At 49.7% G+C, this 13,184-nt stretch overlaps 1 protein-coding gene across 3 annotated transcripts in view; it reads left to right on the top strand.

The window, feature by feature from the left end:
- DYSF (dysferlin) overlaps nt 1–13,184 on the top strand; it is a 273,511-nt gene that overhangs the window by 153,285 nt on the left and 107,042 nt on the right. For all 3 annotated transcript variants that reach the window (XM_067533631.1, XM_067533629.1, XM_067533632.1), the window contains 2 exons: nt 4,847–4,940; nt 7,927–8,004. In XM_067533631.1, the coding sequence (XP_067389732.1) occupies nt 4,847–4,940; nt 7,927–8,004 (172 nt within the window). The remainder of the gene's footprint in view (nt 1–4,846; nt 4,941–7,926; nt 8,005–13,184) is intronic.

Here is a 13,184-nt window from a genome sequence, read left to right as displayed (position 1 = left end):
GGGGGGCGGGAATGGGCCATGCCCCCAGGCATCTGCCTGTGGGGGGGCGCCGGCCAGGCCCTCCTCCTCGGAGCTGCCCCCCACTGTTGGAGGCAGCCAGGGGCCGCCGGGTTTTGACATGCCCGCTGCAGGGGAAGCAAACATCCTCCCAGCTCCTCAGTTCCCGCGCTGGGTGCAACAACCAGGGGCCCCATTTAGGTAGGGTGGGCGGGGGGTCGGTTTGCCACACCCTGATTTTCCTAACAGCTGAGAGCAAGGACGTTGCTTGCTCGTCTCCTCTTCCTCCCGCCCCTCATTGGCCTCGTCTTCGCTCAGCCAATAGGAGCGCAGCGCTGTGGCAGAGCCAATAGCAGCATTTTTCTTCAATCTTGAAACAAAGGGGCTCAGCTCTCCGCAGGCGCCTGGCTTAGCCTGAGTCGGCAGAAGATGCTGCAGATTTCAGTATGGTCTGCCCCGCACAGGGCTGCTCAGGCAGGGGAGGGGGCTGCTGCCCCAGGCACATTCAGGAGATGAGGATCCTCACAGACAGCCCAGCTTCGGAAGTTTAATGACACCGGGGAGCCACGGGGACACCGGCCGTGAGACCCCCACGGTACGCCGCTGATCAAGGTCAGCAGGAGTGTGACCTGCGGTAAGGCTGGAGGGTCAGGCCTTTGAATTTAGTCATGGAAAAGCCTTTTGTTAGGTCCTAGCCATTGCTTTCCACCCTGGTGCCTGGACAGCATTGTTCCATACAGTACTACAGTATATTCTCCACTGCTGCTATGACAATGTTGTCATATCATGTGATAACACTCTTTCTATTCCAGTAGTGTATCTGGAGGGTGTTAAACAGCAGCTCCTAAAGTTAGACATTTTAAAATCAGCAGGTCTGCCTAATTTGCATTCAAGAGTTTTAAAAGAGCTGGCTTAGGTGCTTACTGGACTGTTAATGCTGATTTGCAGTAACTCTTGGAGCACTAGGGAAGTTCCAGAAGGCTGGAAGAAAGCGAATGTTGTGCCAATATTTAAAGAGGGTAAACAGAGTGACCCAGGTAATTATAGTTCTGCCAGTCTGACCTCAGTCTTGGTTGCCTTCTATGATGGGGTGACTGGCTCTGTGATTGTGGGAAAAGTAGTGGATGTGATATACCTTGACTTTAGCAAAGCTTTTGATACGGTCTCCCACAGTATTCTTATCAGCAAGTTAAAGAAGTATGGGTTCGATGAATGAACTATAAGATGGATAGAAAGCTGGCTAGATCGTCAGGCTCAACGGGTAGTGATCAACGGCTTGATGTCTAGTTGGCAGCCGGTCACAAGCGGAGTGCCCCAGGCGTCGGTGCTGGACCAGTTTTGTTCAACATCTTCATTAATGATCCAGAGTATGGGGTGGATTGCACCTTCAGCAAGTTTGCAGATGACACTAAACTGTGGGGAGTGGTAGATATGCTGGAAGGTAGGGATAGGATACAGAGTGACCTAGACAAATTGGAAGATTGGGCCAAAAGAAATCTGATGAGGTTCAACAAGGACAAGTGCAGAGTCCTGCACTTAGGACGGAAGAATCCCATGCAGAGTTACAGACTGGGGACCGACGGGCAAGGCAGCAATTCGGCAGAAAAGGACCTGGGGGTTACAGTGGCTAAGAAGCTGGATATGAGTCAGCAGTGTGCCCTCGTTGCCAAGAAGGCTAATAGCATATTGGGCTGCATTAGTAGGAGCATTGCCAGCAGATCGAGGGAAGTGATTACAGGTGAGGCTACATTTGAAGAATTGTGTCCAAATTAAGGCCTCCCACTATAGAAAGGATGTGGACAAATTGGAGGGAGTCCAGTGGAGGGCAACAAAAATGATCAGGGGGTTCCTGGGAGGATGGAGCTAGGCTGTTCTCGGTGGTGGCAGATGACAGAACAAGGAGCAATGGTCTCAAGTTGCAGTGGGGGGTCTAGGTTGGATATTAGCAAAGCTTTCTCCCTAGGAGCGTGGTGAAGTACTGGAATGAGTTGCCTAGGGAGGTGGTGGAATATCCATCCTTAGAGGTTTTTAAGGCACAGCTTGACAAAGCCCTGGCTGGGATGGTTTAGTAGGGGTTGGTCCTGCTTTGAGCAGGGCATTGGCCTAGATACCTCCTGAGATCCCTTCCAACCCTCATCTTCTATGATTTGCATGTTTAATACAATGAGCTCCTAAGACACTTAAACTTAATTTGGTAAGGTTTGTGCAGGAAATTGCCCTCCATGTCACATGGTCCATAAAGGTACTGGTGATGTAATATACCTAGACTTCTGGAAGGCATTTGACTGGGTCCCATCTGACATTTTGATTAGAAAACTAGCAGGATATAAAATGAACATGGGTCCTGCCCTGCTGCAGGGCCACAGTGACTTTGCTTGGCTTGTGCCGGCTGCCTTCCTGGAACACAACGGAACTGGGAGCAGATTCTGCGCCCAGCTTGGCCATGGAATAGCGCCGTATGGATTGGGAAGCCTTTGCAGCGTGTAGCTTTAGAACGGCAGGATACATGCCAGGCCGTCCTGGATGTTTGGTGAAAAGGTCATAAAAATAACTGTGGAACTATTCAGCTCCCAGCAAATTCCTGAGACAGGCTGGGGCTGTGCGTTTTTTTCATGCCAAGGAAACCTAGCTCAGGGAGGAGGGGGTGGGAGGGCTGAGAAAAGTGTGGGGGGAGGAGAAGGTAAAGAAAAGGAAACTTTGGAAGTAACTTTTTAAAAACTCTGCATGACCTAATTCTTGTAAATACATTGCACCGCAAACCCCAGCGCTTCCTCTGCAGACAATGCCCTGGTAATTGCTATTCCTGCCGTGGCGCTTTTGGAAAAGCAAAAAAGAGCTTTGCAGACCACCTAAGTTCTTTGACACATTTTTGGGACCGCACGGCCCAGGGCTCTGGAAAATCCATCTCGGCCCTATTTTCAAAAATCTCCCTCCTGTCTTTCCCAAACATTCGATAATTGAAAATATTTAAAGATCCGATTTACACTAGCCAGGAAGTTATCGTTATGCACCTTTTCCTGCAACTAAATATTTCAAGTCACAGATGGCAATTAGGAAGTGGTAAAGGGCCGGCACGCACACACAAAAACAAGAAGGGGAAAAAGCATTGGCCAAGGTTAGCGAGGATCCTTTCAAGCAGCGAGTGGAGTATTTCACTGCATTTGACACCATCTGTATCACCATTAACAAAGTTCATACTCCATTAATTTTACTCACAAGGGGACTTTGTGAAATGCTTTAACTACCTGTGCTGTGAGATCTTTAAAACAGAGCAATCTGACCGAAGGGCCGCTTACCCATATTACTTTTTTTCTGGGTTGTACAATAACATTGTGATGAACTGGGCTGTGGTGGTTGGGGTCAGAAATATTTGTTCCGCAGGTAGGTACTTACAGACTGTGATCAAGTCACCCCTTAACCTTCCCTTTGTTAAACCAAACAGATGGAGCTACTTGAGTCTCTCACTATAAAGCAAGTTTTCTAGTTCTTTAATCATTCTCGTGGCTCTTCTCTGAACTTTCCCCAATTTATCAACATCCTTCTTGAATTGTGAGCACCAGACCTGGACACGGTATTTCAGGAGCCGTCACGCCAATGCCAAATACCGATGTAAAATAACCTCTCTATTCTGATTTGAGGCATCCCAGGATTGCATTATATCTTTTGGACACAGGGTTGCACTGGGAGCTCATGTTCCGCTGAGTATCCACCACGGCCCCTAAATCTTTTTCAGAGTCACGGCTTTCCAGGACAGAGCCCCCATGCTTTAAGTGTGGTCTGTGTTATTTGTTTCTTTATATATATATATTTACATCTAGCTGTATTAAAACACATATTGTTTACTTGCACCCAGCTTATTAAGGGATCCAGATTGCTCTGTATTACTGACCTGTCCTCTTCGTTATTTACCACTCTCCCAATTTTTGTGTCACCTGCAGATTCGATCAGTGAGGGTTTCATGTTTTCTTCCAGGTCATTGATAAAAATGTTAAATGATGTAGGGACAAGAGCCAGTCCCTGTGGGACCCCGCTAGAAACCCTTCCTCGATGATGATTCCCTGTTTACAATTCATTTTGAAACCTATTAGCTCACCAACATTTCATCTATTTAATGTGTGCCATGTCCTTTTGATATCTTTCTAGTTTTTAACCCAAATGTCATGCAGGTCCATGTCAAGTGCTTTATGGAAATCTATTTCTTGCATCTGACGAAGTGGGTTGCCACCCGTGAAAGCTTATTCTTGCAGAAATTAAATTTGTTAGTCTTTAAAGTTCTACAGGACTCGCGTTGTTTTTACATCAACACTGTTCCTGTTATCAACCAAAGCTGAAAAAGATAGCAAGTTAGTTTGACAGGGTCTATTTTCCATAAATCCATGTTGATCAGCATTAATGATTTTATCTTCCTTTAATTCTTGATTAATCAAGTCCTATAGCAGTTGCTGTATTAGATCTGCTGGACAGAGCAATAGCCTGGCTGCTGGGAGATCTGGGTTTAAGTCCTTGCTTCACACGGTCACAGAGGAAGACTGTGGTGAGGTTGCTTAGCCTCTCTCTGCTTCAGTAAAATGGAATGGAGAGCAGTGCCTTACCTCGCAGGGGTGTTGTGAGGATACATACATTAAACATAAGGAGCCAGTTAGATAGTGCCATGAGGAGGGGTGGGCAGTACCTTGGATGGATCTGAGCAGTCTAGCCTAGATCCTTTCTCAGCACATGGCCCTTTAAGAATGTAAATTCTTCCGGGCAGCGGCTGTCCTTGTTTTACATCATGGACCCTCCCGTTGAATAGAGGGTTATTCAAACGCTGAGCGCTGCGGGACTCATGTTGCGTCTATTTCTCCTGCAGGGAGGCGTGACAGACGACAAGAGCGACGATGGCAAATCGGTTTCGACCTTGAGCTTCGGCGTGAACAGGCCCACCATATCCTGCATATTTGATTGTAAGTCATCTAGGGCTCAGGGGTGAAATTCACACGGCCTCGCACCACCTGGGACCCAGTAAAGCCCAGAGAATTGCAGAGCCGCCACACAGGGGTGTGCACCCTAGGTGTAAATATACCTATTTACCTCCCTGCTGTCCCCCCATCTCTCAAAATTCAACACATTTCCCTTCTGAGCAGAGCAGAGCCGCAGCGTTGATTGGGTCTCAACGGAGGTCTCTCCAGCATGCTGGTGTGTCCTATGTGTTTATCAAAACCAGATCATCTTCCCATGATGCACAACACTGATGATGTGCGGGTGGGATTTTTTTGTTTTTGTTTTTGTGGTGGCTTTATTTTTGTTTTTTGTTTTTGTGGTGGGTTTTTTTTTGTTTTTGTGGTGGCTTTATTTTTGTTTTTTGTTTTTGTGGTGGGTTTTTTTTTGTTGCAACTGACGAAAGCCTTGTGACATCTGCTGCCTGGGGACTCACTGTCAGGATGAGTCGAGACACCCGGGAAGCAGACCAAAGGGAAGAGGTTGGGATTACATGTGGATTTTGTTTGTATAAGGGTTACTAAGACCTGGATCCACATTTTTAAAAGGTGCCTAGGGCCAGGTCTACACTCCAAAGATATGTTGGCACAGCTATGGCCATCAGGGGTGTTTAAAAAAAAACCCAACACCACTCAGACCCTAGTGACACAGATGGCAGCAAACCCTGCCCCCCACTATAGATGCAACTATGTCCCAGACGAGTGCTTCTGTCAGCTTAGATAATGTCATTCGGGATGGTGCTGTTACTCTGCTGGCAGCAGAACTCCCTCTGTCAGCAGACACTGTGTCTGCACTAGGGGGCTGTGCTGGTCTAGCTATAAGCATTTGTAGTGTAGATGAGGCCTAGATGCTCATCATGACAGAAAGAATTCCAAGGCAGGTTATGGAATTCCCATCACTGGAGGTTTTTAAGCACAGGTTGGACAAACACATTTGGTCCTGCCTCAGCGCTGGAGGCTGCACTAGATGGCGGCTTGAGGTCCCTTTCATATATTCCAGAAATGTATATATTTCTGTGATCCTGAAGCTTGCTGTGACAATGATGAAAGTGGAGCTGGGCGGGAAACTGGTTTCCTGTCCTGGGAAAAATTTTGAGATTTCAAAAACGTTTCCTGTCCCTAATAGGGATGAAAAGTCAAAACCTCGAACATTTTTGCAACCTGAAAATGCAAAAAAAGATTTTGTTTCTGCTCCGTCAAAACCTTTTGTTCCAGTCCTTTCAAAATGTTTCATTTTGATCTCGACTGTTCATTTTACAATGTTGTTTTTACATTTCAAAACAAAAAGTCGTTTCGAACCAGAAAATCTGAATTTTGCATTGAGAAAACATTGAGATGAAACACTGGCAATTAAAAAACAAATTCCCCAAATTTTTTGAGTTGGGTAATTCATTGAAAGCAACCCTGTCCTGTGAAAAAATTTAGTTTTGATGATTCAACAGTTTCTGATGAATTAAACCTTTTGTTGAAAAATTGCCAGTGAGTTCTATCTGACGGGGGCTGGAGCGGCTGACCTGTTGGAAAAGTGTTTGGCTTGATTCTTCAGTGAAAATTGAGGGAGCGCAGCCCCTTGATTCGCAGATTTTTAAGGCCAAAAGAGGACTATTAGATTATCTGGTCTGACCTCTTGGATAATACAGGCCAGAGAATTTCACCCAGTTACTCCTGTATTGAGCACAAGAACTTCTGTTTGACTAAAGCATATACTCTAAAAAGGCATCCAGTCTTCATTTGAAGACACTAAGAGATGGAGAATCCACCGCTTACTTCCCTTGGTAGTGGTCTTCCAACGGCTAATCATTCTCACTCTTAAACATGAGTACTTTATTTCTAATCTGAATTCTCCTGGCTTTAACTTCCAGCCATTGTTTCTTGTTACACTTTTCTCTACTAGGTTAAACAGCACTTTGGTGTCTGGTATTTTCTCCCCATGAAGGTACTTAGACATTGTAATCAAGTTACCTCTCAATCGTCTGCTTGATAAACTAAACAGATTGTGCTCTTTGTGTTTTGAACTTTAAAGCATTTTCCCCAGCCCTCAAATAATTGCTGTGGCTCCTCTCTACACCCCCTCCAATTTTTAACATCCTTTTAAAAATGTGGACGCCGCAGCTGCGCGCAGTATTCCAGTATCAAAGTCAAACGGGAGTGCATGCTTCCCAGCACGTCACACAATCGGGCTATCATATGTCTAGCCTGGCTAGCGCTCCAGTCCCGCGGTCTTGAAGCAAGCAGCGTGCTGCTGTTGACATCACTGGATGTTGTGCCTCCATTAGAAACAGGGAACGCTGGCAGCTCTGTGTTTGAATTTTGGATGGAGTGTGGCTAGCTGACAGGTCTCAAAATGTATCAGAGAATCATAGAAGATCAGGGTTGGAAGGGACTTCAGGAGGCATCTAGTCCCACTCCCTGCTCAAAGCCGGACTAATCTCAGCTAAATCATCCCAGCCAGGGCTTTGTCAAGCCAGGCCATAAAAACCTCTAAGGATGGAGATTCCCCCACCTCCCCAGGTAACCCATTCCAGTGCTTCACCACCCGCCTAGTGAAAAAGCTTGTCCTAATAGTAAATGTAATTGTAAATGGGGAATCATCATTGAGCAGGTGTGTTTCTAGTGGAGCCCTGCAGGGACCAGTTTTGGCCCTGCACCATTGAACATTTGTATCCATGCCCTGGAAGAAAACATGAAACCAGCACTGACAGAGTTTGCGGATGACCCAAAGACTGGGGGACTGATAGACAATGAGGAGGACAGGTCAGCAACACAGAGTGGCCTGGATTGCTTGGTAAGCAGGGTGCAAGCAAACAATATGCATTTTAATACGGTGCAGGCCCAAGACCTGACCCTCGGGGTCCAATGAAACATTCCAGCTCCTTGTGTAATTATCGTACCTTTTCCATTGCTGCAGCAGTGCAGAACTGAATGCTTTTTTTCGCCCTGTTTCTCAATAAAGATGGAAGCAGATACCACCTGCGTTGCTACATATATCAAGCTCGGGATCTGATCGCCATGGATAAGGACAGTTTTTCAGGTAAGCACGGACGCTCTCTGCTCACACATTGGAACCGTGAGTTAGCACTGTAGCTTAGACCAGGCAGCCAGAAGGCAGACTTCAGTACTAGACCTGGGTATGTGTTGGTACAGATGGAAATAAAAGGGGATTTGTCTTGCTCTGCAACAGAAGACAGATGCAGGAGGTTTTCCCAAGGAAACTGGAGTGAGTAGCCTGATTCCCATCAGAGAAGGAGTCAGACTTTCAAGAACTCTTCTGTGAGAAAGGAGCCAGAAACCACAGTCTGCCCAGGTCACACATGAGTCATGTGGTGTTTGCTTTGCTAATAGTCCCCGCTCACAGATGCGGGCTGATGTCGAAAGCCTGTGGCACAGCCGGAGAGCAGAGAGCTCAGTGGCATGGAAAAGAAATGAAGAGAGGGATATTTAAAGTGGCGTGCTACCTCGATTCTGCCAGTCCCTGGGCTGGAGTCTGAACCAGCGTGGAGCCGAGTCTCCATGCGAATGCAGAGAAGGGTGAGAGCTGGCATTAGCCCCCTCTGCACTGACTGATAATAAGTGTCATGATCCCCTGATGTGCCTGGATAAAATGAAAGGGTGCAGGGCAGATAATGAGTATTTCTGCGCTGCTGTGGGCTTAAGTTTGATCCACCCCAGCCTAAGTGAGGCTGTCATTTGTGTGCTCGTCTCTCTCCTGTGATCAGGTAAAATTCTAGCATGGTTCTGTAGTGTGAGGACATCGAGCCGTGGAAGCAGCAGTTAGAGAGCTCCCTCACCAGGAAGTACCTATGTTTATTAAGCTCCCCGCTGCATCACGTGCTGGTCCTCTCTGGGAACTGTACAAGGCCAGGAACTCTAGTTCCACTCCACACCGCCCTTGCTTTAGAATAACAGATTAAAACATAGATTATAAACCAAAGCCCACGCACACTGCAGTCCAAAATAAATGTCAAGTTCCTTAGAACTACTGACACTGCCATGTCCCCGTATCAATGGCATTACATGGTCCTGAGCAGTATTCTAAAGATCAAGTCTTCGCAGGGGTTTGATCAGCCTTCCAGACCATGTGCTCACTCCTGCCAGGGCCAGGGGGTCGCGTCCGGACTCCGGCACCCCACCTCTGCCCCGGCAATAGGTGGCAGCAGCAGCGGGACTTTTGTCCCCGCGTCTGCTCTGCTTCTGTCCCGGCTCCAGACTCTCCCCCCAGGTGGCGGCTCCCCCCCAGGTGGCGGAGGCTTTGCCGCTTGCCCACCTGGTTTCTGCCTGGGCTCCTGGCCGGCCGGGGCTACCACTGCACCCCACCCACCCTCTCTGGTTCTGCTGGCAGCTGGAACTCACTCACTTGGTGCCCTGGGGCCAGGTTCGTAGCTTGGTTAGGAGAGGGAGCTGCTGCAGCCACATGTGGACGCGGTCGCTCACCATCTGCTGTCCACAGACGCAGCAGCCACTAGAGGACTCGCTGGAGGGGACTGGAGGGGAGAGAGACACTGCAGGCGGGGTGGCCCCAGATGAGCAGGGAGGGGCCGAACGAGGCTTTTTTGTTTGTTTGCATGTTACATGGCCCAGCGGCCCAACCTCCTTGTTAGCACCTGAAGCCGCCCTGCCCCAGACTGCCGGAGCAGCAGCCCCCAGCCGACTCAGCCCTTGCGGAGCAGGGAGGCGTGGTTGAACAGCTGATGGGCCAGCAGCAGGCTGAGCCAGCTGTTGCTTGCAGTGGCTTTTTGGGGGAAATTAGCTGATCGGCAGAGAAAGCCAACAGCGAATCACGCCGGGGGGTGCTGAGCACCCACTATTTTTCCCCCGTGGGTGCCTCAACCCCTCAGCACCCATGGAGATGGTGCCAGTAGCCCGAATGGGAGGTCTGACTGGGTGAATCACATGGGAAATCTTCTGGGCCCTCCTCTGGGTGACCCTGTGTGGCTGGGAGCCACAGCTGCGACAAAACAGCAGGGCATTTGTCTGCAGGAGATCATTGCCTGCGTCTTCCTTAAATGGATGGCTAACACTTAATGCGGCGGGTATTTAGACAGCAGTTGTTAGGCTTCAGAGTGAACACGACCCTGAGATTAATGGAGAGACCGCACTTGGATCCCTTCATTGTGCTGCCGCTGACACCCGCCTTCTCTTCTGCAGAGAAAGGGGAGAGCGTGGCGTGTGCAGAGATGGCACGTGCATTCCTGCAGCTTGCGCAGGACTGAGAGCTAGCTTCGGAAGCTGAATGAGGACAGCCTGCTGGGGGGCTCCCGTGTCTGGGAGGGCTGGGAGGGACGGAGTGATCTGAGGTTAGGTAATGGAGTTTGGAGCCTTTAGGATGGTCTGAGAGGAGTTTCATGGGTCTCAGCACTGTTTCTAAGGGTTGGGATCAAAAAGGCCACAAACGCCCATCTCAGAGGAGCCCGCCAGACGCAGATAACTGGGCTTTTTGGACTCTGCTCCAGGGACCTGAATCCTGCCCTGCCACTTACTTACTGCGTAACCTTGGGGATGTCACTTACCCCCTCTGTGACTCCGCACACCCATCGGTAAGACAGCAGTAATGATACAGACCCACCACACGGGGTACGATTAGCTGGTGGAACTCGCTGCCAGGGAGGCCCAGGACATCGGGAGGGGAGGAACAGTCAAAGCAGGCCCTGGTGGCAGAGGAGGAGTTTGGAGAGCCATGGAGCAGGACGCATTGAGTAGCTGTTGAGTGAGCCAGCTGCCTGGCAGTAGAGTGACCGGACAATGAGTGTGAAAAATCGGGGCTGCGGGTCAGGGGTCATAGGCGCCTATATAAGAAAAAGCCCCATATTGGGACTTTCCCTATAAAATCGGGACATCTGGTCACCCCACCGGGCAGCGGGAAACCTTGCCTGGGTTCCCCAGGGACCAACTGCTGCTCTCAGTGACATGCATGGGGGGGCATTGGCCCCCCATATTTATGATGTCTGGGAGCAGAGACCGGCTAGGAGGCGGGTGGCTGGCCTGGGGCAGACTGGCCAGCCCGGGGCCGGTGTGGGTCAGTGGGCTGGCCGGCTACAGGCCAACTTGGGGGGGTGGGAGGGGGCGGCGCTCAGGCGGGTCGGCGGGAGGCAGCTGGTGTGACGCAGGCTGGTGGCACTCTGGGGGGCTAGGGCGGACCAGCTGGGGCCAGCCTGGGGATGGGGCAGGCCGGTAGCGCTCTGGGAGCTGGGGCAGACCGGCCAGCTTGGGACCGGGGGCGGTGCAGCGCTGGGGCATGGGGCTGTGACAGAAGAGAGGGTGGAAGGGGCGGGGCTTCGGGCAGAAGGGGCGGGGCTGGGGCTAGCCTCTCCGAACGGGTGGTTCACGATTTGCCCATGGTGGCTGCCCCCCCCCAAATTAAGTGGTCAAACTCCCCCTATGGGGACTCGGGTCAGGGCAACTCCAGAGAAATTCAGTTCGCATCAGTGGAGTTACCGCCAAGGCAACAGAGATCGCAGTCCGGCCCTTCGGCTCAGCCTCTCTGCAAAGATTTTTTATTTTTTATCTTATTTTATTTACCCCCGCATAACCCCGGTGCGACAGAGTGCGGCGAGCCAGCGGCTGACCACGCACTCTGATCACTTCAGCCATGAAGAGGCCTGCCAGGAAAGGCTTGGTACAGGAGGAGAGCACTCAATTGCCTAAGCAGCCCCGGGGGTTGATGAGCGAAGGAACTAATTATCCCACCAGCTGGGGGAGGCTAGTTAAAAGCCCTGGCAGGACGTGCAAAAGGAGATGAAGCTTGCAGAGCTTGTGGAACAGTACGGCTCTGGCTGTGGGATCGCTTCCCCGCCCTGGAGGAAAGGCTGCACAGAGCTTGTGACAGGGATTTGGGGGTGGGAACATTAATGAAACACCCAGCAGTGTTGACAAGCAAGAGGCGTCCAAGACTGTGAGGGACCCCAGAGCGGAAGGAAGCCGGCCCTGTGACACCTGCATTTATTAGACTGGCTGGATTTACAGTGGTGTAAACAGGAGCAGAAAATTTTGACCCTGTGCATCTGCAGAGCAGGGCTCTGATTCCCCGCACCCGTCACCCATGGTGGGTCAGAGATGGCCCCAGTTCCATTGTCTCCAGAGGGGCTACGGCCGGCCAGCCGCTTGAGAAGAATGAGGCGGGGAGAAGGGGGCCCACGATGCTAACGAAGCACATCTAATCCGATCAGAGACCCCAGAACACATGCAGGCAGCCTGCCCCGCACTGGGGGCATTCATTCAAAAGGGATTTAGCAGAGCATTCTCGTTTCAAACAAGAAGCCCCTCGCAGCAACCCGAGACCTGCTACCAATCTCTCCAGAGAGGTGCCGTGGCCTTTTTGTTAATGCATCACATCAGAGGTGTCCTAGACCCTGTCTTTCACAGCGGGCAGGGAGATGGGCATCTCGGCTTTCCCCTCCTCCATCTGCTTTTCTTTCTTTCTTTCTTTCTTTCTTTCCGTTTAATAGAGTTGAGGGAAATCTGAAAGGGAATTCCTTCTTGAAGTCTGGCCTGGTAACTTTAATGTTAACAAAACACCAGCGATTGTACAAAATAAACTCAGATTGAAGTGGGATGAAGAAAGAACATCATTTTTTCCATTCCCTGCTTAACCCCTGAATCCCTCCTCTGCTCCCTTCTCTTCGACTATCCTCCTCTTCCTTCCCACAGAGAAACAGGGAGTTTTAAGTTCTAGGGCTTGTTGTGAACCACAGAACCTTTCTGAAGGGGGTGGCCCGGCTCGCGTTGTGTTTATTGTGAATGAAAGAATTGAGTGAAAAGCCAGTTGGAAAAGAAAATATCTGACACTGGCACTTCTATAAAATCTTTAGTATTTATTTTTACTACCAAACACTAAATCAGAGCAGCCTGTCCACCCTGGAAACTTCGTACAGGGGGTGAGGGAATTGAAAGGCTAGGGGTGTTTTTCTTGAAGGAGCTGAGACGCGAATCAAATTTTCTTGGGATTAAGAGCATCTGTATCTTGTCTTTTTAATTGTATTAAACATCCCTCCCATGAAAGATTTCATCCCAACTAGATGTTAGATGAGTGGTGTTTTATACCCCAAGAGATACGGAGCATTTTAAGTGATAATAAACACGTCGCTGTATTCTCAGCAGAGCTGGTATTATTAAGGTTGCCCGTCACTTCCTATTACAAGGCTCTGTTTTCAATTGCTCATAAATTTGCCAAACTTTAACTGTTTTGGCTGAAATTTTCCATGCTAGGTGTCTGCC

The sequence above is a fragment of the Emydura macquarii genome, unplaced genomic scaffold, assembly GCF_026122565.2.
Source record: "Emydura macquarii macquarii isolate MOO-44397 ecotype Brisbane River unplaced genomic scaffold, CSIRO-AGI_Emac_v2 contig_3345, whole genome shotgun sequence".
In the NCBI taxonomy this organism is placed as follows: domain Eukaryota; kingdom Metazoa; phylum Chordata; order Testudines; family Chelidae; genus Emydura; species Emydura macquarii.
The sequence above is the reverse complement of the archived record's forward strand: the minus strand, read 5'-3'. Positions and strand labels throughout refer to the sequence as shown.